This window comes from Lynx canadensis, chromosome B4, assembly GCF_007474595.2.
Source record: "Lynx canadensis isolate LIC74 chromosome B4, mLynCan4.pri.v2, whole genome shotgun sequence".
In the NCBI taxonomy this organism is placed as follows: Eukaryota; Metazoa; Chordata; class Mammalia; order Carnivora; family Felidae; genus Lynx; species Lynx canadensis.
The window spans coordinates 129,753,722-129,781,186 of NC_044309.1; the positions used below are offsets into that span (position 1 = coordinate 129,753,722).

The window sequence follows — 27,465 nt, forward strand, 5'->3', positions numbered from 1 at the left end:
GGCTGAGAAAAGCATGTGCCCACAGCCGCTGCCTTCTGGGCATCACCTGGCCACGCGCCAAGTGGTCCGGGATCCCGTGCAGAGCCCAGAGAACTCTCGGTCTCCCCCAACTCCCTTTCAGGGGCGTGCGGACATGGAAAGTGCGGTCAGAGGTTTGAACCCAGGATCTGCTAACTTGGACCAATCGCCCAAACTTCCCGTGTTTCAGCTTCTCCGTTTGTCAACAGGGGCAATAATCCTGTTTGCCAAGGGTTATTTCAGGGAAGAGGTGAGAGGGAGGCCATGCTCCTCCTCCGCCTGACCCCACACCCTCAGGGATCACTGACCGGGGAGGTGTGGCTGTTACCACCTCTGTCGATTCTGGTCGCCAATCTGAGGGCCCAGTTGACTGAGTTATAACCACACTCTCCTTCTAATGTCCAAGATGCCCCGGAAAAGAAACAGATCACACAAGAGTAAGTCAGTTTCAGCCCCACCCCTCGGCTGGCCAACTCAGAGGAGGCCACGTCCAGACCTGCTGGGGCCTCTCCTCTGGCCACACAGGCCGTGGCACCACCTGGCTGTGTGGCCTAGTTCCCTCCCGCCGCCACTCCGGCCGCAGTCCCACACCCAGGGCACCTCCGGCTCTGAGCACGTGGCTTCAGTGAACGCAGTTCTTGCCTTTGTTTTCACTCAAATACCTCCAGTCGAATGATGTCAGTATCAGGCAGGTTTCTCCAGCAATTGACGTTTTGGAACAAATCCGGGGCAAGTTTTCCCACGATCACACACACACACACACAGCAAACACTGACAATCCGCAGGACACACAGGACCACCTTTTTCTTCTCCCATCGCCCCCAGACCTGAACAGCTCCCTGTTGCCCCCTTCTGTGCAGGTTGGGGCTGGGTTAGCGCGTCCAAGGACCTCCAAGCTCTCCACGACGTTAACTCTCCTGCGAAGCTTGAGCGCAGGTGAGGAAGCTGTGAAATCATTTCCCACAGTGGTGGAATGATGGGTTGTTCGAGAAGGCTACGCCTGGATCTGATTTTAATTTTGATGAAAATGGTTTCTCTTAAAAGCAAAAGCTCCCCAGGACTTCCCTCTTGATGGAAGGATCAGAAACCCCGGGGCTTCAGGCTGCTACGCATTGACTGGCTGTGATGACAGGTCTAAATGCTGGTGGAGGTTTAATTGGGGAGGAATTTTTATCAAGATCCGTATGGTTTGGGCCGGTGCTCCAGGTACAAAGTGCCGTAAGTTTTGAGGTGTCTTTCACAACCCAGCTTTTTCATTAGCCCCATTAGTTGTGGCTCAGGATCTTGCCACCTGGGCGGTGTCAGATCAGAAACAGCTGTCCTGAGGGGCGCCTGGGTGACGTTTGACTCTTGATTTCGGCTCAGGTCACCATCTCGAAGTCTGTGGGATCGAGCCCCGCCTCGGGCTCTGCGCTGATCGTGCGGAGCCTGCTTGGGATTCTCTCTCTCTCTCTCTCTCTCTCTCTCTCTCTCTCTCTCTCTCTTCCCCTACCCACCCCTTCAAAATAAATAAATAAAACTTAAAAGAAAAAAGAAACAGCTGTCCTGATTGCTGTGGTGAATGCCATACGAGTTCATGGCATTCTTTCCACTGGGGACACTTGGTTCCATCACCTGGAAAGATCTAGGTCATCCTCCAAAGCCTAAAGCAGACAAAACCTCCTTGGAGAAACTCCGGAATCCTCCGCGCAGAGTCGACTGTCACCAGCTCGGTGTTTCCGTGGTACCTGTGGGTGCTTAAATCCAGCCATATGCCTCTTTCCTTGTCTGTCTCCTTCTACTAGACTCTGGTGACTACACGGTGGTTTTTCTCTGGTGCCTCAATGTCCCCAGCATCTACGCAAGGCCTAGACTCAAGTAGGGAGAGGTGAATAGTCTTTGAATAAAAGTAGAAATTGAAAAGCGTGAGTTGGTGGCCATGATGTGTGGATGGCCACAGAAGGCTGTGGGAGCCTGTGTCCAGAGAACCCGGATTTCCTGCAGCAGCTTATCTCTGCTTGACTACACATCCTTTCTCCTGAAACAGAGGAAGCTGGGAGAGGGGCAAGTATTACAGTAACTCAGAAGGTACCGAGGAAAGGAAGCGAACCTGTTTCTGCCCGATGGCTGTGGAGAACAGCGGTCACCTGTTAAAGGCTTAGTGGGCTAAGGTCATTACAGGCAGTTTCGGTTTTTTTTTTTTTTTATATTTATTTATTTATTTAGAGGAGGGGGAAGAAAGAGAGAGAGAGAGTAAGGGAATCTCAAGCAGGCTCTGCACTGCCAGCACAGAGTCCAATGCGAGGCTCAAACCCACCAACTGCGAGATCACGACCTGAGCCAAAACCAGGAGTCGGACGCTTAAGCGACTGAGCCACCTGGGAGCCCCTTTACAAGCAGTTTCGCATTGAATTCCCGCATCCGCTCCGGGAGGGAGGTACACATTTTATAAATGAAGAGATCAAGGCTCAGAGAGGAGAGCAAATTGCCCAAGAGCTCAGAGACACAGAGAGAAGTAAAAATCCAGGTCTGACTCCAAAGCTGGTGGTCTTAATTGTCCTGATTTATCTCCAAGGGGAAATGGATGGGAGTGGGGTGGGAATACAGAGGTCTAGGTTCACTCTCACTATAAAAGACTGTTGTGCCAGGATAAACATCATGGAGCACCCTGGACCCTTAATAGCCTGTGAAGACAGAGAAGAAGGATGAATGTCATTATCGCAGAAGTGCACAACACAGTTTGCAATTTATTTATTTCTTTATCATATATTTCTGAGTAGGGACAGAATTATCTCATTATGTGTATAAGGGAACTGAGACAAAGGCAGTGGCAGTGGCTTGCTCAAGAGCACACAGCAAGTCAGCGAAGGACCTAAAGCCCAAAAAATAATTTCAATTCAACTCCTAACAAGTGGAACCACCTGCAGATAACAGCCATACACTTTGGACAACGTACAAAATGACCACTTCAGAGCTCAGGAGAATGAACAAAAGCAGGCAGATTTTGAGGGGGAGTCAATATGGATTAAGTGATGGGCAAAGAGTGAGTTCTCCATTTTGTCAGCTTTTCCTTGAAAGCGGGTGTGATGGTGGCACAACTCCAAGTGGCTGAAACTCTGATAGAAGGCCTGCCATCTTTCTGGAAAAATGGAAAACAGAGGACAGAACTCAGGGTAATCATGAATGATGGAAAGTGACAGGAAATTGATAAAGGAGAAAGCCAAAGAACGGAAAAGAGAGAAAACAAGTAATAAAATAGTCACCTTAAGTCCAATCATATCAATAACTACACTAAATGTTAATAAGCTAAATACTCCAATAAAAAGCAGAGATGATCAGAATAGATGAGAAAGCAACAGGCAACCATGTGCTGTCTATAAGAGACATGTAAAGATTATAAACAAACAGGGGCGCCTGGGTAGCTCCGTCAATTATCCAACCCTTGATTTTGGCTCAGGTCATGATCTCATGCTCTGTGAGACTGAGCCCTGTGTCAGGATTCTCTCTCTCCCTTTCTCCCTGCTCCTCCTCTGTCGGCATATGTGCTCTCTCTCTCTCTCTCTCAAAATAAATGAACATTTTTTAAAAGATTATAAACAAACATATGTAAAATTAAATATAAAGAGACAGTCTGAAAGTAAATGGATAGAAAAATATATACTATGCAAACCATCAGCATAAGAAAGCAGGGATGGCTTTCTTAATATCAGATAACATAGACTTTAAGACAGCAAACATAACATTACCAAACATAACAAGGGACATTCATGATGATGAAAGCGTCAATTCATTTGGGAAACATAATAACAAAAAATGTGTACACATCTATAAAAGAGCTTCAAACTACATGAAGCAAAAATACATGCGAATAAAGGAGTAATAGTAAGTTCCAAACTCACAGCTGGAAATTTTAACATCCTCCTTCTTACGAATTAATAGACCAACCAATCAATCAATCAATCAGTAAAGTCATGGAGAATCTGAACAACACTATTAATTATTTAGAACTAAGTGCTATTCGTAGAACCCTGAACACAGAGACTGCTGAATACACATTCTTTTCAGGGGCACATGGTATGGTCACCAAACTAGACCATTTGCTGGATCATTAAGCAAGTATCAATAAATTTAAAGGATTTAAATCATGCAAAAAATGTGCTCTGACCACGACTGAGCTATATTCAAAATCAATAAAAAATAAGATATCTAGGAGAATCCCAACCATTTGGGAATAAGAAGGTATACCTCTAAATAATCCATAGGTCAAAGAGGATTTCTCAAGGGAAACTTAAAAAATATATACTGAACTAAATTAAAATGAAGAGACAATGTAATGAAATAAACCAGAGATTTCAAAGCTCGTGGTCTCAACTCTGCTTGAAGGGTAACCGTCTTTGAAAATCACTTTGTGACCCTCCCTGCTCCCCATGGACAAAAGCACACGAATTCTGCTGTTACGGGTACTTTCCTCACGTGAGCTTTCGTGCTCAGCCTGCAAAGGAATCATGTTTGTCCAAGTGAAATAACTATGGTTCTCTCATGTCCTTAAAAAAAAAAGAGAGAGAGAGAGACAATGTATAGCAATTGGCAGGATGCTTCAAAAGCATTACTTAGAATAATGTTTGTAGTGGTGAAAGCCTCAATAATGGCTCTCCCAAATATGTCCGTGTCCTAATCCCTGGAACCTGTGACTATTATTTTATGTCTTTGCTGATGTGCTGAAGTCAAGGATCCTGAATAGGGAGACTGTTTTGGATTATATGAGTGGGCACAAAATGTAATCCCAAGTGCCCTTGTAAGAGGGAGGAAGGGGGGCACCCGGCTGGCTCAGTCAGTAGGGCACGTGACTCTTGATCTCGGGGTTGTGAGTTTGAGTCCCGCTTTGGGCATAGAGATTACTTAAAAATAAAATCTTTAAAAAAAAAAATAAGAGGGAGGAAGGAGGAGATTTGCCTATAGAAGAGAAAGTAGGAGGTATGATGATCAAAGCAAGAGGTCGAAGTCATGCAAGGAAGGGGTCTTGAGCCAAGGAACGCAGGTGTCTCCAGGAGCTAGAAAAGGCAAGAAAGCATATTCACATCTGGAGCCTCCAGAAAGAACCAGTCCCTCTGACACCTTGACGTTAGCCCGGCAAAACTGATTTCAGGCTTCCGTTCTCTAGAACTCTAAGAGAATAAATTTGCTGTGTGAAGCCATCAAGTGTGTGGTAACTTGTTACAGAGGTAGCAGGAAGTGAATGCAACAGCTTGAAATGTTTATATCGGAGAATATGAAAAACGTAAAATCAATGACCAAAGATTCTAGATCAAAATCTCGAAAGATACATCAAGAAGCGAGAAAGAAGAGAGCAAATTAAACTCCAAGTAAGCCGAAGGAAGGAAGATCATGAAGATGAGCGCAGAAACCTATGAAGTAGAAAATAGACCAACCACAGAGAAAATTATCAAAGCCAAAAGCTAGTTCTTCAAGACGATCAACAAAGTGGGGGCACCTGGGTGGCTCAGTCAGTTAAGCATCTGACTCTTGGTTTCAGCTCAGGTCATGATCTCACCGTTCGTGGGTTCAAGTCCCACCCTGGCAGTGCAGGGCCTGCTTGGGATTCTCTCTCTCTCTCTCTCTCTCTCTCCCCCTGCCTCTCTTCTGCTTGCTTGCACTCTCTCTCTCTCTCAAAATAAATAAATAAACTTAAGGAAGAAAAGCTAAATGCATAAGCTTCAACTTAACAGTTGTAGAAGAAAACGTGGGAGAAAAAATCATAACTTCGGGGCCAGGCGGTGATTTCTTAGAAAACACTCAATGAGCACGAACTGTAAAAGACAAAAGTTGATAAAAATTGTATTTTATAAAAACTAAAGACTTTCGTTTTTCAACAAAACAATAAGAGAGGGAGAAGAGAAGTCCCAGAACAGGAGAAAACCATCTCAGCACAACATCTGACAAAGGACTTGTATACTAAAGGACTTGTATACTAAAGGACTTTGTATACTAGTATACTAAAAATTCTGAGAACTCAATAATAAGAATACAACTCGAGTTTTAAAACGGGCAATAGATTTAAACAGACACTTCACCAAAGAAGATAGATGAATGGTTCACAGGCACATGATAAGATCACCGACATCATTATTATCAGGGAAATGCAGATGGAAACATCAGGGAGGCACCGCGACACTCCCATCAGAACGGCTAAAATGGAAAAGACTACCAATTCCAAGGACTGGCAAGGATATGGAGCAACCCACGCTGTCATGAACTACTGAGGAGAGCCTGAGATGTACGACCACTTTGGAAAACTACTTGGCACGTTCTCCAAAAGGTAAACATTCACCTACCATACGACACAGCCATTTCACCCTTAGCACGTACCCTGGAAAAACGCAAGCATGCCCATCCAAGAGTAGGACAAAGCAGCCTTGTTCACAATGGCCTCATATTAGATACAACCCCGGGGCGGGGGGGGGGGGGGGGGAGGCGCCTGGCTGGCTCTTTCGGCGGAGCGTGTGACTCTTGATCTCAGGGTCATGAGTTCGAGCCCCACGTTGGGCATAGAGATGATTTAAAAAGAGAACCTTGAAAAGAACAACAGAACAGAATAGAAAAGGATGCAAATGTCTGTGAACAGGGTAAACAAAATGTGGCATATCCATACGCATCACTCATCAGTTTTAAAACATGAACTGCGATACACACAACGATGCGAGTGAATCTCAAAAGCATTACGCTGGGAAAGAGAGTATGTACAAATATATACTATATTATTCCATTTATATACAATTCCAGGAAACGCTATGTAATTCTATTTATATACCATTCTAGGAAATTCTCTCTGCATAGTATTTCCACGCTGTACATGCAATTTATATGTGTCACTATAGTGACAAAATACCAATCGGGGGTTGCCTGGGGCTGGGAGAGAAATGGGCTGGAAATAGGAATCTTTTGGGATCATACATGTGTTCTGTATCGTGATGGTGTTTAAAGCTTCAGCTGTTAAAATTCTTTTTTTTTTAATTTTCTGAATAATACGCTTTTTTTTCAGTTCAACCATCATTTTTTGTTTGTCCTTTATTGTATTGTATGTATGTATGTATTTATTTAATGGAATTTATTGTCGAGTTGGCTAACATACGGTGTTTACGGTATGCTCTTGGTTTTGGGGGTAGATTCCCGTGATTCGTCGCTCACATACAACACCCAGTGCTCATCCCAACAAGTGCCCTCCTCAATGCTCATCGCCCATTTCCCGCCCCCCCATCAACCCTCAGTTTGTTCTCTGTATTTTTTTTTGGGGGGGGGGACAGAGAGAGACAGAGCATGAATGGGGGAGGGGCAGAGAGAGAGGGAGACACAGAATCGGAAACAGGCTCCAGGCTCTGAGCCATCAGCCCAGAGCCTGACGTGGGGCTCGAACTCCCGGACCGCGAGATCGTGACCTGGCTGAAGTCGGACGCTTAACCGACTGCGCCACCCAGGCGCCCCTGTTCTCTGTATTTAAAGAGCCTCTTATGGTTTGCCTCCCTCTCCATTTGTAACTATTTTTCCCCTTCCCTTCCCCCATGGTCTTCTGTTAAGTTTCTCAAGACCCACATGTGAGTGAAAACATATGAAATCTTTCTCTGACTGACTTATTTCACTCAGCATAATACCCTCCAGTTCCATCCACGTTGCTGCAAATGGCAGGATTTCATTCTTTCTCATTGCCAAGTAGTATTCCATTATATATAAACCACAACTTCTTTATCCATTCGTCAGTTGATGGACATTTGGGCTCTTTCCATAATGTGGCTGTTATTGGAAGCGCGGCTATAAACATTGGGGTACATGTACCCCTATGCATCAGCACTCCTGTATCCTTTGGATAAGTTCCTAGCAGTGCTATTGCTGGGTTGTAGGGTAGTTCTATTTTTAATTCTTGAGTTGTGCACTTGAGTTGGACGTAGTTTGTCATATGTAAAAATTTACCTCGATTCTATTGACAAGAAACAAGCCGAGCCAGCGCTCTTTCTGTTACATGCATTGCATTTGGGTCCGACAGCATCCACGGCCACATCTCCAGCAGCCGGGGAGTGCAGAGAGCGGCCCAGGTCCCTGCAGCAGGAAGGGACGCTCATGGAGAAGCTGATGAGGATATGCTGTGCCAAGGTCATGCCAGAGGAAGCCCATGGGATTGTGGGAGCCCAGAAGAGGAGCGTTAGAATCCCCACCGACGGTCTGAGGAGCTCCCTCTGAGGAGCTGAGGGAGTCGTGAAGGATAAGCAGGAGGCGGCCAGGTGAAGGAGGACCAGGCGTGTAAGATGGCAGACGGTTGGGCACTAGCCGAGGAACAGAGGAGGAGCACCCCGGGAGACGTGGGGGAAGCTACCAGCATTTCAGGGGTGCTGGAGCACAAGGGCTGAGGGAGGGGCAGGGACGGAATGAACACGGAGAGGCCATGTCTGGGACCCCCCCTCCCCCTCCTGCACTGTGCCCACGTGAGTGCCCCATTGGTCCCTGAGCTCCAGAGAGGATGGGACCTTGTCTGATCTTTATGTCCCCAGAACGTTGCAAGTGCCAGGCGCACAGAAGGGGAGGGTATCAATGAGTGTTCAACAAATGACTGATGGAATGAAGGAATGAATGAATGAATGAATGAATGGCAGGGGGACTGGCCTTTCAGGTCCACTTCTTCAGCCACATAAAAACGTCCTGCCAGGGGCACCTGGGTGGCTCAGTCGGTTGAGCATCCAACTTCGGCTCGGGTCATGACTTCACGATTTGTGGGATCGAGCCCCACGTCAGGCTCTGCACTGACAACTTGGAGCCTGCTTCAGATTCTCTCTCTCTCTCTGCCCCTCCCCTGCTCACTGCCTCTCTCTCTCTCTCTCAAAAATAAATAAACATTAAAACAAACAAACAGGGGCGCCTGGGTGGCGCAGTCGGTTAAGCGTCCGACTTCAGCCAGGTCACGATCTCGCGGTCCGTGAGTTCGAGCCCCGCGTCGGGCTCTGGGCTGATGGCTCAGAGCCTGGAGCCTGTTTCCGATTCTGTGTCTCCCTCTCTCTCTGCCCCTCCCCCGTTCATGCTCTGTCTCTCTCTGTCCCAAAAATAAATAAACGTTGAAAAAAAAAATTTTGAAAAAAATAAAAAAATAAAAAAAAATAAAACAAACAAACAAAAAAGTCCTGCCAACGTCGACACCAAAGGTCACTCCTTAGGTTCTACTGGGGACAATGCTTTCTCCTCGTTCTTTTCTTTTTTCTTTTCTTTTCTTTTCTTTTCTTTTCTTTTCTTTTCTTTTCTTTTCTTTTCCTTTCCTTTCCTTTCCTTTCCTTTTCTCATTCCTTTCCTTTTCTTTCTTTCCTTTCCTTTTCTTTTATTAAATTTGAGAGAGAGAGCACATGTGCAATTGGGGGAGAAGGGCAGGGGGAGAGAGAGAGAGGATCTTAAGCAGGTTCCACACTCAGCACAGAGCCCGATGTGAGGCTCAATCCCACGACCCTGGGATCAATGACCTGAGCCGAAATCAAGAGTCAGACACTCAACCGCCACCCCGGTCCCCTCTCCTCATTCTTTCTGTCATTGGTTAGACAGCTCTGTAACCCTGGGGACAGATGTGGCCATGGGAGGGGTGCAGGCCCCATTGGGACACCTTTCCAACATTCACGTGAACTAAGGCTCCGGCAGACTGGATGAACACGAAGATAACTCAGAAGAGACCAGTAGGCTGTGGAATTCAAATTCAAGGTGTAGCAAAGGGGGAGAGGGTAGGACTCTAGTCAGGAGGCCAACACACCCCATCGGTGGCCCTTTCCCCAAGTCACACGTCTTTGGGCCTTTGAGTTTCCAGGCGTTGGGTGACCCATGCGACTGCTGTGGTAACATTGCTTCCAGTAACCTCTCCTCCATGTGGAGGTGAGACAAGCCTCGGACACCCTCCGTGGCTCCTCTTTGGCCCCTGGTCTCATTTCATACAGGCCCAGGGATGACCTTATCTGGTTTCTTAAGGTGGTTCAGCTCCTTCTCAAGCCTGGGTAGTGTCGGCCCTGTTTTCTGGGTCAGAGCGCCCTCCTTCCTTGTTCTTCAGGGTGTAGGCCCCGGTTTCCCATTGTTCGCATGCCTCTGGCGTCCACCACGCAGGGCCCACCACACTGGAGACAGGAAGCCAAGAAGTTCTAGATCTACCAGTGGTTTCTGTCATGGAAACAAATCTGGCCCCTCACTTCCCGGAGCCGGGCGATTCTGTCGGTGAGTTCATCTGCCACCAGCCTAACACCCAACTCGGACCTAAACACCGCCCATGATTCCCACGCCCAGCCCCTTGAGTGTGTCCCAACCTCCCTGACCGCTGTCCCTCTGACATCCCAGCGTCCCCCTGCCTTTGCTTCTCAAGGTGCAGACTCACTTCCCCAGCTATATCCTTGTCACCATGAAACTCACGAATTCACTTCTGAAACACTCCATTCTGATCTCCCTACTCAAATCTGCTCAGAGCTTAGCCTTCCCTCCGTGGTTCTTATCAAACCCTCATCTCTAGCCTTGCAAAGTGCCTTTGGCCATTTTCTCTATCTCGTCTCCCTCGTGCGGGTTAGTGTCCCCATCATCCTCTCTGGACCCTGCCCCTTCCAAGATCTAGCAGCAATTCGACACCGCTGTCTTTCCTGATCCCAGCTCAAGAGCCCTCCGAGGGGCCAGCTGGATTTCTGCCTGTTGCGTCTGTCCAGCCTGCTGTGTACCCCTCGGCCTTTCTCCCCGCGGGTTCAGCTCAATTAACACATCATCTTTCCATGTGCCAGGATTAGACGCTCCCAGCATTCGCATTCTGACGGCAAGTACAAACTCTGTCTTCTAAACCAGTCTCCTGACCCTCTGAGCCACCAGATGCCTACATATGAGCCTTTCAAATTCTTAGCTGCTGGGTTTTTAACAATCCCACGGAGATTTTTTCGCTACTTGAAGGATAGTGGAGACGTCACAGCATCTGAAGGATCAGGGCCCCCAGCCCCCGGGGTTGGTTCACCGATACAACCCTGGGGTCCACTGTCCTGTGGCTGAGGCAGACACCAGGAACTCTCCACATCTGCGGTCACTGTGTGATGGGGAAGGACAGCCCCTGTGTCCTATGATCTTTCATCTCAGAGGCTGGCCCCACCCAGTTCCTTCCCTGTTGGCGGATGACATTCAATGAAAACAAAGAACAGGGGCCTCTGGGTTGAGCATCTGACTCTCGGTTTCAGCTCAGGTCATGATCTTGGTTTCAGCTCAGTCGGTTGAGCATCTGACTCTTGGTTTCAGCTCAGGTCATGATCTCACGGTTCGTGAGTTCGAGCCCCACATCGGGCTCTGTGCTGACGGCATGGGCCTGCTTGGGATTCCCTCCCTCCCTCTCTGCGCCTCCCTTGTTCTCTCTTCCAAAAAATAAATAAACTCATAAAAAATTTTTTTCAAAGAATACCAAAAACAGAGTTTGTGGTGGCTGATCTGTTGCTCCTGGCCATACCCAATGCTAACCATCCGAAGGCGTCAAACCTCACGCCTTGAGTGCTCTCTACCTCTTGGGGAACACAGCAGAGGGGTTGCATGTCACAGTTCTGGTCTGTAACGGGATGAATGAAGGGCGGTGAGGAAAATAACAGGCCGCGGAGCCAAGAATTATTCCACTCGCCAAAGATTAGGAAGACTGAAATAGCTATACTACTTGTTTTGAGTAGAGCCTTAGATAATTGGACAAGGCACAACAGGCATATGGAAAGGCATCAAGGGCTAGGTTACTTAACGTTGGGGAAATACCCGGCGAATCCTTCTCTTTAACCCCCGTGCAGAAAATCACTGGTAATGAGTCCTGGGTGACAGCTAGACCTGAATGCTCGGCGAAGTGTTTTGCACCTTCCCCTAGAATCTGATGGCTGGTCTGGTGAACCCATAGGACCGCCATTTATCCGGCCAGCCATATGACAAGGATGGCCGGAGTTTCCTCCCTTCCACCCTGCTGGGAGAGAACTGGAACAAGGCAGTTCTGGGAAGAAGGGATGTCAGGTGGGGTCTGGGAAAGAAAGAAGAGAGAGAGAATCGCCATGATTCCTGGGTGGGGAAGGGAAGGCCTTGACATGCTTGACATTCCATGAGGGAGGGAGGGAGGAGGAAGTCTGTGGGGTTCAAGACTCGGCCCTCCTGCCCACTAGAGAAACACGGTCATCTATCACTCAATCCCAGGTTCTGGACACCAGCTGAGGAAAACGCCTGTGCTCAGTCCAAAGCCCGATGTGGACAAGCTCCCCCTGGGTGTCCCAGTGGCGCCTGCAGCGTGCTGAGGTCTGAGGAAAAAGCAATGGAGGACTTGCTCCCTGAGAGCCCAGAAGACAAGCCCACGGGGAAGGGAAGTCCAGAGCCCAGGCAAGCCCCTCGATGAACACAACAGAGGCCTGCTGTATCAGTCCACATTTATTGAAGTAGCTTATAGAACACAAGACTGGGAGAGCCACATGAATCTGAAATTCCATCTTGCTGGGCGCCTGGGTGGCTCAGTCGGTTAAGCATCCGACTTCAGCTCGGTTCATGATCTCGTGGTTTGTGAGTTCAAGCCCCGTGTCGGGCTCTGTGGTGACAGCTCAGAGCCTGGAACCTGCTTTGGATTCTGTGTCTCCCTCAATCTCTGCCCCTCCCCCGCTCGCACTCTGTCTCTCTCTCTCTAAACTAAAAAAAAAAAATTGTTGAAATACCATCTTGCCTAGTACTGCCCCCCCCCCCCCCCCCCAGACGATGAGGAAACTGAGGCTCAGAGAGGCGATGTCTCTTGGCCTCAAGCTGCTTGATCTCCTCGACATGTGGCAAGATTCCTCGACCTGTTGCTGGCGTCTTCCGCTTTTCTTCCCTTTTTCGTTTTTTGTTTTTTTTTCCCCAAATCAACCACTATTCCAACTCAGCCTTTGGAACTTCATCGGTGTCTCGGTGTGCCCTGGTCCCTAAGAGCAGCAGCAACTTGCCAAACGTTTCCCCCACCCCGCTGCCATCGTCCCCACCGCCAGCACTGCGGCCAGCATCCTTGTCGCGGCCACCAACCGTCACGAGGAAGTCGCCGTCTACCTGAGGCGAGCCTGTTGGAAGATGAAGGTGGGTCGAGACAGGAAAGGTAGGGCTGGAGTCCCCTCAGCAAGGGGGGAGTCTGTCCTCGCTGGCATGTCCCTCAAACCATGGGGAGGGTCAACAGAGAGGCACTTCTCCATATGCCAACAATTCTAACTGTAGTATTCCTGGCCTTCCCACGGCTTGTTCCTCCACATCTCTCTTGAGCCATGTCCTCCGTGTCCTCTTTGGTCCGTCCCCCTCACTCTCTAGCCCCCTCCCTCCTTCTTCCAGCTTCCGCCTGCCTTCCTTCTCTTTGACGCCCCTGTCATTGGCATTAATCCCTCCCCCCCGCCGTGTGCAGCTACAGAAATGCCAAACTCCTTTACACCACATTCCAAAAATTTTTTAATTTTTTTTTAAGTTTATTTACTTATTTTGAGAGAGAGAGAGAGAGAGAGGGTGAGCAGGGCAGGGGCAGAGAGAGGGAGAGAGAGAGAGAATCCCAAGCACCCTCTGCTGTCATTGAGGAGCCCCAACGCACTGTCAGGGATCGAACCCACGGGCTGTGAGATGGTGACCTGGGCTGAAACCAAGAGTCAGATGCGTAACTGACTGAGCCACCCAAGCGCCCCTCAAAAACTTTATTTGGCCCCCTCTTCCCCTCTCATGGGGTACCTCCATGCCTTTGTCCCGCACATGACCCTGCTCCCTGCCCTGTTTGGAGGTCATGGGGCCGGGCCCTACTTTAGACTTTCATACATCCGGTTGAGCTCCTTCAACTTGCTCTCTAGCAACTGGGCCTGCTGTCTCAGCCTTTCAGCCGACTCTGCCTTTGCCCCCTGATGCAGGTGCTTTGACTCTTCCACAAGGTTGGCCACATCCACCAGAAGGGAGGTGATCACGGTGCCCACGTCCATGATCCGGGCTCCTCTGGTCATTGCCAGAACAGTGCCTCCAAAAACTTTCTTCACCCGCTTGTCACTTCGAACTGAGACTCTCCCAGCTGTCAGGAACCTCTTGGCATGGGCTGCTAAGTGAGGACTGACTTTGGCCAGCCTGATGGCACGAACATTCTTTCCAATGTTTCGCAGGACTCGCACGAAGCCGTTTGTTACGGAAAACATTCGGGGTGTGTCCTGACACAGACCCCTTGCAATGGTCTTCCCTCTGTTATCGCCAGCTGATGTCAGGCGACGGGCTTTGGCTTCCGCGGACGACGTGATCAAGTGCTCCGCGATGCTGCTGGACACAGTGGTCACAGCAGATGCTGTTCGCAGCCCCATCCCCGTTACCAAGAGTGACACACTGATCCCTGACGTCACAGGTGCCAGAATCAAGCCCAGGGTGGTCAGGACCTCAGATATCATGCCGGTGGATCTGGCCACGATGTTGGAGATGGTGCAGCCCCTGTGTACCTTGTCAACCTTGTCCGCCAGCTTGTGGAGCTTTCGTATTTGCCCCTTAAGCTCCTGTTTCAACCGGGGATACTCGTTCAAAAACCTCTCCTCCAGGTGGTCTCTTTGGATCCTCTCTCTGCCCTCCATACACAGGTCTGCCTCCAGCTCACACAGACCTGCGTGTAGCACATCTGCCTCCTCCCTGGAAAGGTGAAGGTCAAGCGATTAGGAAAAGCTTAGCTGTCAAGTGGGCTTGATTGCATCTTTCCCGCATCGACCGCAGGACGTGCACTACAAATCAAATGGACAAGAGTTTGACAGCTGCGAAGAATGTTTCTTGCCATGTGACACACGTTCTGTACCTTGCTCGTGCTCCATAACACATACTCAGCCAGGGAATGAATACGTGCTCCTCTTCAGATGCTCTAAGTGGGAGGCATGTTTTTAAGGGTATTTATTTATTTACTTCGAGGGGCGGGTGGGGGGAAGGAGGAGCAGAGGGAGAGGGAAAGAAAGAATCCCAAGGAGAGTCTGGGCCGTTGAGATCACGACCTGAGCCCAAATCAAGAGTCAGACGCTCAACCGACGGAGCCACCCGGGCGCCCCAACTGGGTAGGTATTCAGGAAAGATGGCTTCTCGCTCAAGGGCAGGTCAACACTCTCAGCGCCACAGTGTTTGTAGATGAACAAAGGGAAGTGGCATTGGAGCAGAAAAACCTTCGTTCGGAGAAGCTTGGTGTACGGAAGGATGAACCTTACCCACAGAGAGGTCTGCCCTCTGCCCTTGGCTACTGGGAAGTGACCTCTAGGCCCCTGCCTGGAATGGTAAGGGTCCTAGAAGGATAGGGCTGTCTTCCTTTGCCTGGGCCTTTGGCCTGACATTGCGACGTATGATGGGGGCTTTGGGTCATGTGCTATCGGTTCTGACCTACGGAGGCACTAGAAACTAAAGGCATGGGTGTGACCTCAAGGAGGGGCTGGAGATGACAGGTCAGCCATGCAGCGAATGTCATTGGGCCCCCATAAAACTCTAAAAGACTCTCTCCTTGATCTTCTAGGCCCTCTTTTTGACTAGGTGCAGTGCCTATGTAGCCTGTCGACCTTGGCCTTTTGTGTCCTGTCCGTGACAGCCTATAGTGCCCAGGCTTCGCAAGAACCCTGTTAGGTCAGTTTAATGAGAATCTTCCCACTCTTGATAACGGATCACCTTTGATATCTGATCGAATCCCACCTTTGATGTGGAAGCTCTTTTTTTTTTTTTTATTTACTTTGAGTGTGAGAGAGAGCACGAGCAGAGGAGGGCAAGAGAGAGAGGAAGAGAGAGAATCTCAAGCGGGCGCCTCACTGTCAGTGCAGAGCCCGGCACGGGGCTCGATCTCGCGAACCGGGAGATCATGACCTGAGCTGAAATCAAGAGTCGGACGCTTTCCCGACTGAGCCACCCGGGGCGTCCCTGATGTGGAAGCTCTTGACCTGCCTTCAGCAAGAACCCTGCTGGGTCCGTTTAGCAAGCGTCGTCCACCTTCTTCTCTTAGTGATTTCTCATCCGCCGCCCCCGCCCCGCTCCTCGGCTATAAATCCCCAGCTCTGTATCCGGAACAGAGCCTGATCTCCCTTCTATGGCCACAGCCCTGAATTAAGTCGTCTTTTTAACCAACGTCAAAGTGTTTTCTCTCACAGTGTGAGCTTCCCTGGCGGGCCATGCTCCATTTGCACTGTCACAGATTGAACGCAGGACGGTCACGCGTCCGGGGGAGGACGACGGAAGCTTGGCATTTGAAACCCTCCCAGACCCTTCCCCATGCGTCTCTCCCCGTGGCCACCTGCACCCTTGCCCGGAAGACGGCGTGACTGAGTGTGACAGCTCTCGGTGCGCTCTGTGAACACTTTCAGGGAATCATCCAACCTCACGGCGGTTTGAGGACCACGGCCCAGTGACTGCCCCGTCTGACTGAGAAGCAGGACGTCCGTTACCCTGGTTCCCCCCAGACTCTTCCGGTTCACATCGCCGACTCCCGACCCACCACCCAGCACCCCCAACCTCTCAGGTGTCATCAGCCTAACTCACACCTTAGCTGGTGACAGCTTCATAGGCATGCACATCAACACCATGTGCAACTTTTATGAAATTGCTTAAAGATATGAGAGACTTGGAGAGCCATCTGTATGAAACCCTAAGCCTGAAAAGACCACATTTGGACAAGCTGGTGGAGGAAGTACTTTCCCCTCTGGTGGGGACTTGTGCGTCTCCCCAGAATTGAGTGCAGAATTAGCAGCTGCCCCCTGGGATGCCACTAGTTGTCGCAGAGCCACGTTGAGCTCCCACTGGTCTGAGTCGGGCAAGCGTCCGACGACTTCGGCTCAGGTCATGATCTCGCGGTTTGTGAGTTCGAGTGCCACGTCGGGCTCTGTGCTGACAGCTCGGAGCCTGGAGCCTGCTTCGGATTCTGTGTCCCCCCTCTCTCTCTGCCCCTCCCCTGCTCATGCTGTCACTCTGTCTCTCAAAAGTAAACATTAAAAAAAATTTGTAAGAAGAGGAGAGGCTTCCAAATGGTGGTCAAGACCCCCCCAGCTCCCAGGCAAAGTATGGAGGAGACAACACCCCTCCCCGCCATGGCCCTGCATGCCTAGTGCTGAGGAGATTAAAGAAGGAAGGGAACAAATGTCCCCTCTCCCTCTCCCAGGACCTCGAGTTTTGTGCCGAGAGCTTCACTCAGTCCTAGCCTTGCTGCCCAAGTTTACCTAGTCCTCCAACCTAGACTTCCTCTTGTCCATCCCGGCCTTTGGACAAGACGATTGCCCTTGGGCCCCCACCTTTGACCTTGCAGTTCATGCTAAGGCCTTTGCCATAATCTTATCAGGTTGAGTTACTGTTTACATTGAACAAATGACTAATAGACTGGATCCAACACAGCTTGGTCCAACTCCACTCCAGTCTCTCCACCTCGTGGGCCAGCAGGATCCTGCAGTATTCATACAACTCCTTAGATGGGGAGGGAAGGCTTTAGTCCAAATGTCCAGGGGCACAGACTGGTACGTCAGCGTTCTTCGGACTGGTCCCTCATCTCCAGGAAGAAGACCTTTGGCCCCTGTCTCTTCGTGGCAATCTTCTAAAAAGTTAACATTGAGGCCCCTGGGTGGCTCAGTCGGTTGAGCGTCCAACTCTTGATTTCGGCTCAGGTCATGATTTCATGGTTCATGAGTCTGAGCCCTGAGTCAGGCTCTGGGCTGACAATGTGGAGCCTGCTTGGGATTCTCCCACTCTCTCTCTCTCTCTCTCTCCCTCTTTTTCTCTGCCCCTTCCCCAGTTGTGCTGTCTCTGTCTCTCTCTCAAAATAAACAAGCTTAAAAAAAAATAAAAAGTTAACGTTGATTGAGCACCTACTATGTGTCGGTGACGATGCCAAGCCCTTTACGTACATTATCTTGGTTTCTCCCCGATAAAACTGAACAGATGAAGAAACCAAGGCAGAGATAGGTCTGCTTTAGGTTCAGGCCCAAGGTCACCTAACTTGCCCTCTGCAGGTCTCATCTCTTCTCAACCCGAGGCCATTCCCTGCCAGCAAATGCCATGGGAGACATATTCCTCACGGATTGTTGAGAAGGAGCACACTCAACCCCAGCTCGAGGATACTGCCACGCGGAGATCTGGGGACCACCTTGGGGCATCCCCGGGGGGTTACCTGGACAAGTTGGCCTCAGCCATGAAGCTCTCCCAGGCTTCATGGTCAGTCAGCAGGAGATGTAGTTCATCCCAGCTCACTGAGTCCTGGAAATACTCAATGATATCCTCCATATCGCTCTGTGGATGGGGAAAGAAAAGAAAAAAGTGAAGAGTTGTTTTGTTTTTTCTTCTTCCTGCTTCGCTAAGGGAGAGAGGAAACCGGGGCTTAGCTGGAGGGAACCCACAACACTAAATCTGTGTATTCACTGCAAGCCGGCCTAGGCAGGGGTATTGAGGTGAATATCCTCAGGCCTCGCCTCAGCTTTCACATCTGACATGTCGGGGGCTTATTCCTGAGACACGGGCAGGTGGCAGCCGGGGGGGTGCTGGGGGAGGGGAGGTTTCCACCTGGAGCCGACAGGGTCCGTGTAGAGGGGACAGCAACGAGACTCAGGGCCAGCATACTGTGTGGCAGGTTCCGGCCCAGATCACATACACACATTATATTTGATCGTTACAACAACATAAGGGAATATTCTCATTTTACAGGTGAGGTTAGGCAAGGCACCCCGGGTCACACAGGTGGGAGGTGGCCAAGGCCACCCTGGGGTCCATTTCAGTGGCCCACCGTCCCTCGCGGACCAGCAGTCAGGCCGGCCACAGGGCGAGAGCTGGAGGGAATGGCTTGGTAAAGCCCCACAGTCGTCCCCAGCCGGGCTGGACAGGTCAAGAGGGCAGGAGAAGCCTCCAAGGTGACTAGTTCAGGACTCCTTCCTTCTCTCCTTCCCCTCTGCTGTCCCCCACCTCCTGTGGGCTGTCCCGGCCTCACTTCTGGGTCATTGGATGGGCGGCAGGGGGAGGGAGGAAGTGAGCACCTTTGCCATGACCCTGAGAAGAGGACAGGAGGGAGGGGCCCCTATGGACTCCCGGACCAAGGGTGGGGGCTCCCCCTTGGTCCCTCTTGAAGGGCCCAGGACACTCATCAGTCCCCTTCAAGGGACTGATTCCGCTGTGGGTTAACTCAGCTGGAGGCACTCCCCCAATTCCGGGAATCATCTGGAAGGTGACTACCTGGGTAGAGCCCACAGGCTTCTTGGGTATGGTGCCAGCAGTGGGATCTCAGACTTTTCCCCCCAGCTTGCGTCTGCGTCCCAGTCGGAAGGAGGGGTCGCTTCACCCTTGAGAAAGAGAGAACAAATTGTGGGGTCAAGTGTGAGCCAGCGGTGACCACAGGGAGCAGCAAGGAGCCAGGTCCCTGGTGGTTCCCTCTGGGAAGGTCACAAATGCCAAAAGGGACTTAACCTGATATGTCCGTCTGTCTCCTGGCCTCTACTGGCTGCTATTTAAGGAAGGTTACTCACCTCACTCCAGCTTGTTCCCAAGCCAGGTCACAGTCCTGCTGTCCTGTTGGGGCACAAGGAGAAGATAATCAGAGAGGGAGACTGCCATCTGAGAAGCTATAGAGGCAATAAAACCAAACACAGAAGAAAAGATGGGACGGAATGTTCTAGAAGTTACTCGAGGTCAGGCACATCTGTGTTGATTAACTGACGATAGCTAATGTGGATCAAGTATCTAGGAGGGGCAGGGCTCCTTATGGTTCCCTCACTGATTAGTCACACACACTCCATGAGGGGGTGCTCTTGGGGTTGCCATCTTATTTTGTTTTAAGGTTTGGGGCTCCTGGGTGGCTCAGTCCGTTGAGCGTCCGACTTTGGCTCAGGTCATGACCTCGCGGTCTGTGGGCTCGAGCCCCGCGTCGGGCTCTGTGCTGACGGCTCTGAGCCTGGAGCCTTGCTTCGGATTCTGTGTCTCCCTCTCTCTCTGCCCCTCCCTTGCTCACATGCATGTGCTCTCTCTTTATCTCTCTCTCTTTCAAAAATAAAACGTTAAAAAAAAAGTGGGATGATAACATGAGTTAAACTAGAATAGAGTGAACTCTAACCTTCAACAGATATATTTCCTAGCAATATGTCACCCACTCACATAGGCACCCATGGGTGTTTCTTACTCAAAGGTAGCAAGACTCGTTGGGGGGGAAACTGAGTTCCTGGATTCCACGGGTCTGCAATGTCCACACTCCAGGGGGCAGGGATGATTTCAGGGAGGTTCAGAGCCGTGCTCAACAGGGCACCCATGGGGAAGTCCCAACAAATTACATCTAATAATAATAATAGATAATGATCATTATGATCATGTTTAATTGGGCCAGGCTGAGTCAGTGAAAAGCTATGAGTTCCTAATAATATTCAAATGAGGGCAAATGAGACAAAATATACAAAAAAAAGGTAGCTATAAAGGTGAAAAAAGGTAGTTATAATTAATCTTAATAAGAAAGGGAGTCTTAATATATATGGGCATTTTGGGGGCACCTGGGTGGCTCAGTCAGCTGGTTGAGCAGCTGACTTTGGCTCAGGAAAGGCCGGGAGGCACCTGCATGGCTCAGTCAGTTACGCATCTGACTCTCGATCTCGGCTCAGGTCATGATCATGGTTCATGAGTTCGAGCCCCGCGTCAGGCTCCGCACTGACAGTGTGGAGCCCGCTTAGGATTCTCTCTCTTGATCCCTCCTCTCTGCCCCTCTGCCATTAGTGCTTTCTCTCTCAAAATAAACTTAAAAAATACATATATACCTATGGGCATTTTCCCCCTTCTATTTATTATATGATTGTGATAAGGGACCGAGAAAGAAAACCACAAGAGGCCCTGACATTGGCTGGCTAGCCTGGCACTCCCTCCAGGTAATATTCCCTCCCTTGGCTAAAAAGAATGACTGTTACTTCTCTAGCAAGTTTTGTCCTTGTTCTGTTCTCTCCCCTTTTTTTTTATGCATATTTGTTTCAGCATAGAGTCCAACATGGGACTGGGTCTCATAAACCATGAGATTCATCATGGCCTGAGCTGAAATCAAGAGTCAGATGCTTCACTAAAAGGCAACCGACGGAATGGGAGAAGATATTTGCAAACGACATAGCAGATAAAGGGTGAGTATCCAAAATCTATAAAGAACTTATCGAACTCAACACGCAAAAAACAAATAATCCAGTGAAGAAATGGGCAAAAGACATGAATAGACACTTCTCCAAAGAAGACATCCTGATGGCCAACCGACACAGGAAAAATGCTCAACGTCACTCCTCATCAGGGAAATACAAATCACAACCACAATGAGATACCACCTCACACCTGTCAGAATGGCTAAAAGTCAACAACTCAGGCAACCACAGATGTTGGCGAGGATGTGGAGAAAGAGGATCTCTTTTGCCCTGTCGGTAGGAGTGCAAGCTGGTGCAGCCACTCTGGAAAACAGGATGGAGGTTCGTCAAAAAACTAAAGATAGAACTACCCTACGACCCAGCAATTGCACTACTAGGCATTTATCCAAGCGACACAGGGGTGCTGTTTCAAAGGGACACACGCACCCTCACGTTTATAGCAGCACTATCGACAAGAGCCAAAGTCTGGAAAGAGCCCAAATGTCCATCGATGGATGAATGGATAAAGAAGATGTGGTGTATATAGACAATGGGGTATTACTTGGCAGTCTGAAAGAATGAAATCTTGCCATTTGCAACTACGTGGATGGAACTGGGGGGTATTATGCTAAGCGAAATTAGAGAAAGACAAATATCATATGACTTCACTCATGAGGACTTCAAGACACAGAACAGATGAACATAAGGGAAGGGAAGCAAAAATATAAAAACAGGGAGGGGGACAAAACAGAAGAGACTCATAAATATGGAGAACAAACTGAGGGTTCCTGGAGGGGTTGGGGGAGGGGGGAGGGGCTCCATGAGGAAGGGGCACTAAGGAATCGACTCCTGAAATCACTGTTGCACTAGATGCTAACTTGGATGTAAATTTAAAAAAAAAAAAAAAAAAAGAGTCAGACGCTTAAGCTTAATCGACTGAGCCAGGCATCGCCCTCTGTCCTCTCCTGGGCTAGATAAGATTACTGAGACACGCACTGATAGAAATGCCCCCCCTTTCGGCAGCACAGCACCCCATCTAGAGCGGCCCTGTTTCCTTAAGAGCCTCCCTCAGAGCCCAGATCCTAGAATCAGTTCTAACGCCCTCTTCCTCAACCACAGGAGTGTGCCTGGCGGCTTCAGGCTGAAGGGCACGGAAGGTAAGGGTGTGGATCTACACGGTGGGTATCATGGGTTCTACCGAGGAGGAAAGAACGCACACAGGCAGCTGTCAGGGGATCAAGGCAGGCCCAGCAAGGGTGCGGCCGGCTCCCAGCAGGTTATCTTCCTCTGTCCAAACCACTGCTGCCCTGGTCATTTGCTGACACTGATCCGTTTCTAGCTACTGATCTTTGCTCTCAGCCTTGATGTTAACGACAAAGCAATGCTCGCGGTTTCTGCTGCTTTCCAGCCCGCCAGTTCCCACGCACCTCCACCTCCTCCCAGGCCACCTGCCTCCCCCTCCACCCTGCTGCCTCTCATGTTGGGGCCTGGACACCAGGTATGTGTTTTCTGGGCGCCTCTGCAGCGACGGGCGACTGTCCGGCCCGGCCTTGGCCACAACAAGACACAAGAGGAAGTCGGCTTGGGGGGGGCCTGGGGCCTTCCTGCTGCAAGGGACAGGCGGGAGATGAGATCTGGCTGGCCGTCTTCTCCTCCTTCTGCTTTGAATGCTGCATGACCCCGGGAGCCCAGGCCGCCAAGTGACATCATGAAGCATGAGCACCAGAGACCAGGGGGACTGCGTGGGTAGACAGAACCAGACCCTGGATGACACCAAACGTTTGCAGATGTGTCTGCACCCTCGGGCTCATCCTTCCCGTCCTGTGCTGTTCTTGGCCTGGCCCTGACCCTTGTCTTGGGTGTCTGCTGGGTTTTGATCCTGGACGTTGCTCCCTCCTGCTTGGTTCGTACGTGGCCGGGGGGGGGGGGGGCGGGGGGTCCTCACTAGCCTGCTGACTGGTCAGTTCCCGGCCAGGTTGTTGGGAGGAGGAGAAGAGAGGGGCCTGTCCCGTGCGACGACGTGGCCCAGAATGGGAGCCCTCCCATCCTCACCAGCTCCAAGCTCTCCAGATGCGGTAGGGCAGAGGTTCTCACCAAAGCATCTCCCTGCAAGTGGCTGCGGGATATCCTCCTCGGGTAGGGAAAGGGGAGGCGAAGACAGCACCAGGTTCAAACTCCTTAGCCTGGCGCCCCATCCCCCTGTCGCTGCTACTCCTGTCTTCCTCGTTGCCTTGGTCCAGGCACCCTCACGGACCCCGAGCTTCCTTGCTTTTTTTTTTTTCCCCCTTTCTCTTTTAAAATTTTTATTTTAAGTAGGCTCCACCTCCAACGTGGACCTTGAACTCACAACCCCGAGATCAAGAGTCGTTTGCCCTACTGCCCAAGCAGGTCCAATGTTCTGCCCCTTGCTTCTGCTGCTCCGTCCCCCTGGAAAGCCCTTCCCCACCCTCCTTAACTTGTAAACGTTGATCTGTGCGTAGATGCCCAGCTCAAAGGCTCCCTCCCCTGCCTGCCTCTCCCCCGACCCCACCCTGTTACTCTCCAGGCTCTCCTTGCCTGTGCTCTGTCCTCTCCGTGGTTCTCTGTATCTTCTCCAGCCTTCTGTTTCCTCCACTCTGAGCACGCAGAGGCCCTGTCTGTTCCCTGCCGCATTTCCTATTCTGCCCGGGGGCACCCTCTGCCCTCCAGGGCACAGCCAGGCTAAGATCTGGGGTGTAGGAGTCACGGCACACCCCAGTTTCATTCACCGTTGAGTAACTTTCTTTGTCTTTCTTGTCTATCTTGACGAGAAGCTCTTTCTGGCCGAGAACAAATAAGACTGTGCCTCAGGTTTGATACAAATTACCCTATTGATTTAGTGCGCTTTTGACAGGCCTCTCAGATTTCTGAGAGTTTCCATTCACTTCTTCGTGTCTCCGTACTCCAGCCATAATATTTTTATATGAGGAGACAGAGGAAGAGGAAACCGCAGAAAAACATGGGTGTCCCGATGCCTGAGACCCAGAAAGCGCCTTCCAGAGCCTCCCCTCCCCCCAGGGTGGCCAGGCCAGGTGTGGATGTCGGGCCCAGCTCCCTCCAGCCTTAGCCCGATTTTGCTCACTAACTGCTGCCCGTTGGGGAGAAGGGTGGAGGCCGCTTCCTTACTGCTCCTTGGAAAGCACACAAAAAAAGCCGTGTTCCTTTGGATTGCAGTAGCAGCCATTAAAGACGTTCTGAAGAAAGAGAAGGAGTGGGAGGAAGGGGGGGGAGGAGGAAGAGGAAGAGGGAGAGGAGGGGGAAGGGGGGGAGAAGTGACACCTGGGAGTAGGAGGAAGAGAAGGAAAAAACCAAAAAGCTTGTACAAACTCAATCAATCAACCCCAACAATGGGACGCCTGGCTCAGTGACTGGAGTGTGCGCCTCTTGCTCTCGGGCTTGTGAGTGCAAGCCCCACGCGGGGCATAGAGATTACTTAAAAAAAAATAAACTCTTTAAAAATCAATCGGTCGGGGCGCCTGGGTGGCGCAGTCGGTTAAGCGTCCGACTTCAGCCAGGTCATGATCTCACAGTCTGTGAGTTCGAGCCCCGCGTCAGGCTCTGGGCTGATGGCTCGGAGCCTGGAGCCTGTTTCCGATTCTGTGTCTCCCTCTCTCTCTGCCCCTCCCCCGTTCATGCTCTGTCTCTCTCTGTCCCAAAAATAAATAAACGTTGAAAAAAAAAATTAAAAAAAAAATAAATAAAAATCAATCGGTCAGTCCCAACAGAACCCATACATAAGCTAGAAAGAAAAAGCTACAAATATCCCGGAAGAAATGTTAAACAAAACAATAATGATGTTGAGTTGGGGCTAACTTTTCTAATCAAGATGGAAATCCCAGACCATAAAGGGAAAGGTACAGCTATTTGACCTGCTAAAAATGAAAAGTTGCAGCGGCGCTTGGGTGGCTCAGTTTGTTAAGCGTCCCACCCTTGGTTTCAGTTCAGTCATGATCTCACTGTTCATGGGATCGAGCCCCACATTGGGCTCTGCACTGACAACAAGGAACCTGCTTAGAATCCTCTCTTTCCCTCCCTCTCTCTCTCTCTCTCTCTCTGCCCCTCCTCCGAGCGCCACAGGTCTCTGACTTTCTCAAAGTAAATAAACATCAAAAAAAAAAAAAAAAAGGAAAATTGCACAGGACACCTTAGGAGACACGACTGATGGATGCTGAGAACAGACAAGAGCGGGGCAGGTATGATACGCGACAGATCCTCCAAATCAACATGAAAACACTGAAGCCAATTTTTTAAAAGATGTGAACAAATAGTCGCCGGGGGGAAGGGACTCGCCCAGGGTCACACGGCTCTCCGCGGGCAGGGTGGAAGGGAACACCAGATGTTTGGGGAGAAATGAGATTTTAACGACCACATACTAGGTCTGACTCAGCCTGTGTGAACACACAGGGGTAAGTTCACACCCCCACAGTCGTCCCCAGGAGTCCCCAGTTTGGTGTTTTAAGAGTACAAAGGTGGGACCGTATCACAATGTGGCCCTTGTCACCCTGGCACCGCCTCCCTTCTTGCTGACAGGGGCACCCACGCCTGCCTCTTCTCTTACTGCCCCACGGCACGCGGGGCAGCGGGGGAAGCCCGGACGTCCTGCTCTGTCTCCCGGTCCAGGCACCCTGGGCCAGAAGCTCCCTTTCTGGCCCTCAGTTTCCCCGCAGAGCCTGGCACCGAGCAGGTGGCTCAGAGACACTGTGGGTGACACGACCTTGAGTCCTTGATCGTTTGCATCTCAGAAGAAATGCTTTGCCAGTCAGGTCACCGCAGGGAGAGGCTCCCACTCACCTGCCCTCCTTCACCTCCTCTGCTTCCTCCAAATTCCCCAAAGGGATGAGCACCCCTGCCCACTCCCCACACCTCCCCCCTCCCCGATATCCACCTCCCTCCTGGGGTCTGCTCAGGTCGCAGGCAGTCTGGAACCTGGGATGAGCAGTGCCCCCATCCCTCTCCACTGTTTCGGGGCACGGGGGTGGAGGGGGAGAAGTCAGACAAACCCGGCTTCAAATCCTGGCTATGCCGCTCTTTGGGGCACGACCTTGGGCTAGAAATCCGAGCTAGGATCCCTCTTCCTTCAAGAGCTGTTTGGAAGGTGAGTAGAGGGGCAGGGGTTCCCACCCTCCACACTTACCAAGGAATCATCTTCTGAGCTGAACACCGTCCGGCTTTTCTTTAGCCGTGTGGACCCAGTCACCTGCGGTGTGTGTAATTAACACACAACTCCGGGCCCAAATATATATGGGACTGAAAGGGAAACTGAAAGTCTCCATTTCAGAGCCACTCAGGATGGACACACACAAGCACAGGGCCCGTCCCCCCGCCCCCAAGTAGGAACCTCAGATCTGACGTTCCAGGTCCTTCTGGCCCCAGCCCTTCCTGCCGTGGGCTTCTGGAAGGATAACCTGCCGCTGAGGGACCAAGGAACCCTCGGCCAATGACCCCTTGCCCCCGCCCCCACGGGGGTCTGTCCCCAGGCCCCTCCTCTCCGCCCCACCCACCTCCCTTCTGGCATTATCCACCTTCCTATGCCAGCACTTAGGACCGACGCCAGACATACCCGGATGCTCGCTGCACATTTGCCATTTTGCGGCTGCTTCAATGCCATCCCCGCGTGGCCTCTAGGCATTTGGGTTGGCAGATCCTTCGCCAGGATCACCTGCTTCTACCACCTGGAAAAATCAGGCCTATACTTCAAAGCCCGAATCTAGCATCACCTCCTCTGAGAAGCCCTCCAGCCTCCACGCAGGCAGAGTCCGCTGTCCCCTACCGAGCTCCCATGGCACCGGGGGGAGGAGTCTAAACCCGCGGCACGCATGCCACCCCGCCACGGTGTCCGTGTCTCCTCTTTGGATCTAATCAGGTCTCACCAGACCTGTCGCTGATGGCAGGGACAGCCCCAGTGCCCGAGGAGGCCCGTCCTTGGCGGCCGGTGCTGTTTGCAGGACAGGGCTGAGGCCAGGCTGCTGTTTTCTTTTTTTTTAAATTTTTTTTTTCAACGTTTATTTATTTTTGGGACAGAGAGAGGCAGAGCATGAACGGGGGAGGGGCAGAGAGAGAGGGAGACACAGAATCGGAAACAGGCTCCAGGCTCCGAGCCATCAGCCCAGAGCCCGACGCGGGGCTCGAACTCACGGACCGCGAGATCGTGACCCGGCTGAAGTCGGACGCTTAACCGACTGCGCCACCCAGGCGCCCCCAGGCTGCTGTTTTCTAACCTCTGCTTAGTTCTGCTTGACCACAGACCTCTTTCTAAGCGCAGGACTTGTCCAGGAAGGCGAGTGTCAAGAAATGGAAAATGAAAGCAGGAAGCTAGGCTTCCTCCCTTGTGTGGTTCCGGGGGGACGCATGGACACAGGGCTGGACGGTGGGC

The 27,465-nt window shown here is 50.9% G+C and overlaps 1 protein-coding gene across 4 annotated transcripts; it reads right to left on the bottom strand.

Moving 5' to 3' along the window:
- Positions 1-13,074: 13,074 nt before the first annotated feature.
- Positions 13,075-27,061, bottom strand: LOC115517669 (apolipoprotein L2-like). 4 transcript variants are annotated; one of them, XM_030320524.2, is made up of 6 exons: positions 26,863-27,061; positions 26,653-26,764; positions 19,461-19,503; positions 19,171-19,277; positions 18,119-18,237; positions 13,075-14,637 (listed from the first exon to the last, which is right to left on the bottom strand). In XM_030320524.2, exons 5-6 carry the CDS (start codon positions 18,229-18,231, stop codon positions 13,779-13,781), a joined length of 972 nt encoding a protein of 323 aa, XP_030176384.1. In that variant the 5' UTR covers positions 18,232-18,237; positions 19,171-19,277; positions 19,461-19,503; positions 26,653-26,764; positions 26,863-27,061; the 3' UTR covers positions 13,075-13,778. The 4 variants fall into 4 exon arrangements, with proteins under 4 accessions (XP_030176384.1, XP_030176383.1, XP_032449926.1 ...); XM_030320523.2 differs by having other exon boundaries at positions 26,653-27,061; XM_032594035.1 differs by lacking the exons at positions 26,653-26,764; positions 26,863-27,061 and adding an exon at positions 26,227-26,308.
- Positions 27,062-27,465: the final 404 nt, after the last annotated feature.

Excerpts from the sequence above, each read along its gene's own strand:
- LOC115517669 (XM_030320524.2), bottom strand. The coding sequence starts at position 18,231 with ATGGAGGATATCATTGAGTATTTCCAGGACTCAGTGAGCTGGGATGAA. Across the intron at positions 14,638-18,118 it reads GCTGAGGCCAACTTGTCCAG|GGAGGAGGCAGATGTGCTAC; the intron begins GTAACCCCCCGG and ends TCACCTTTCCAG.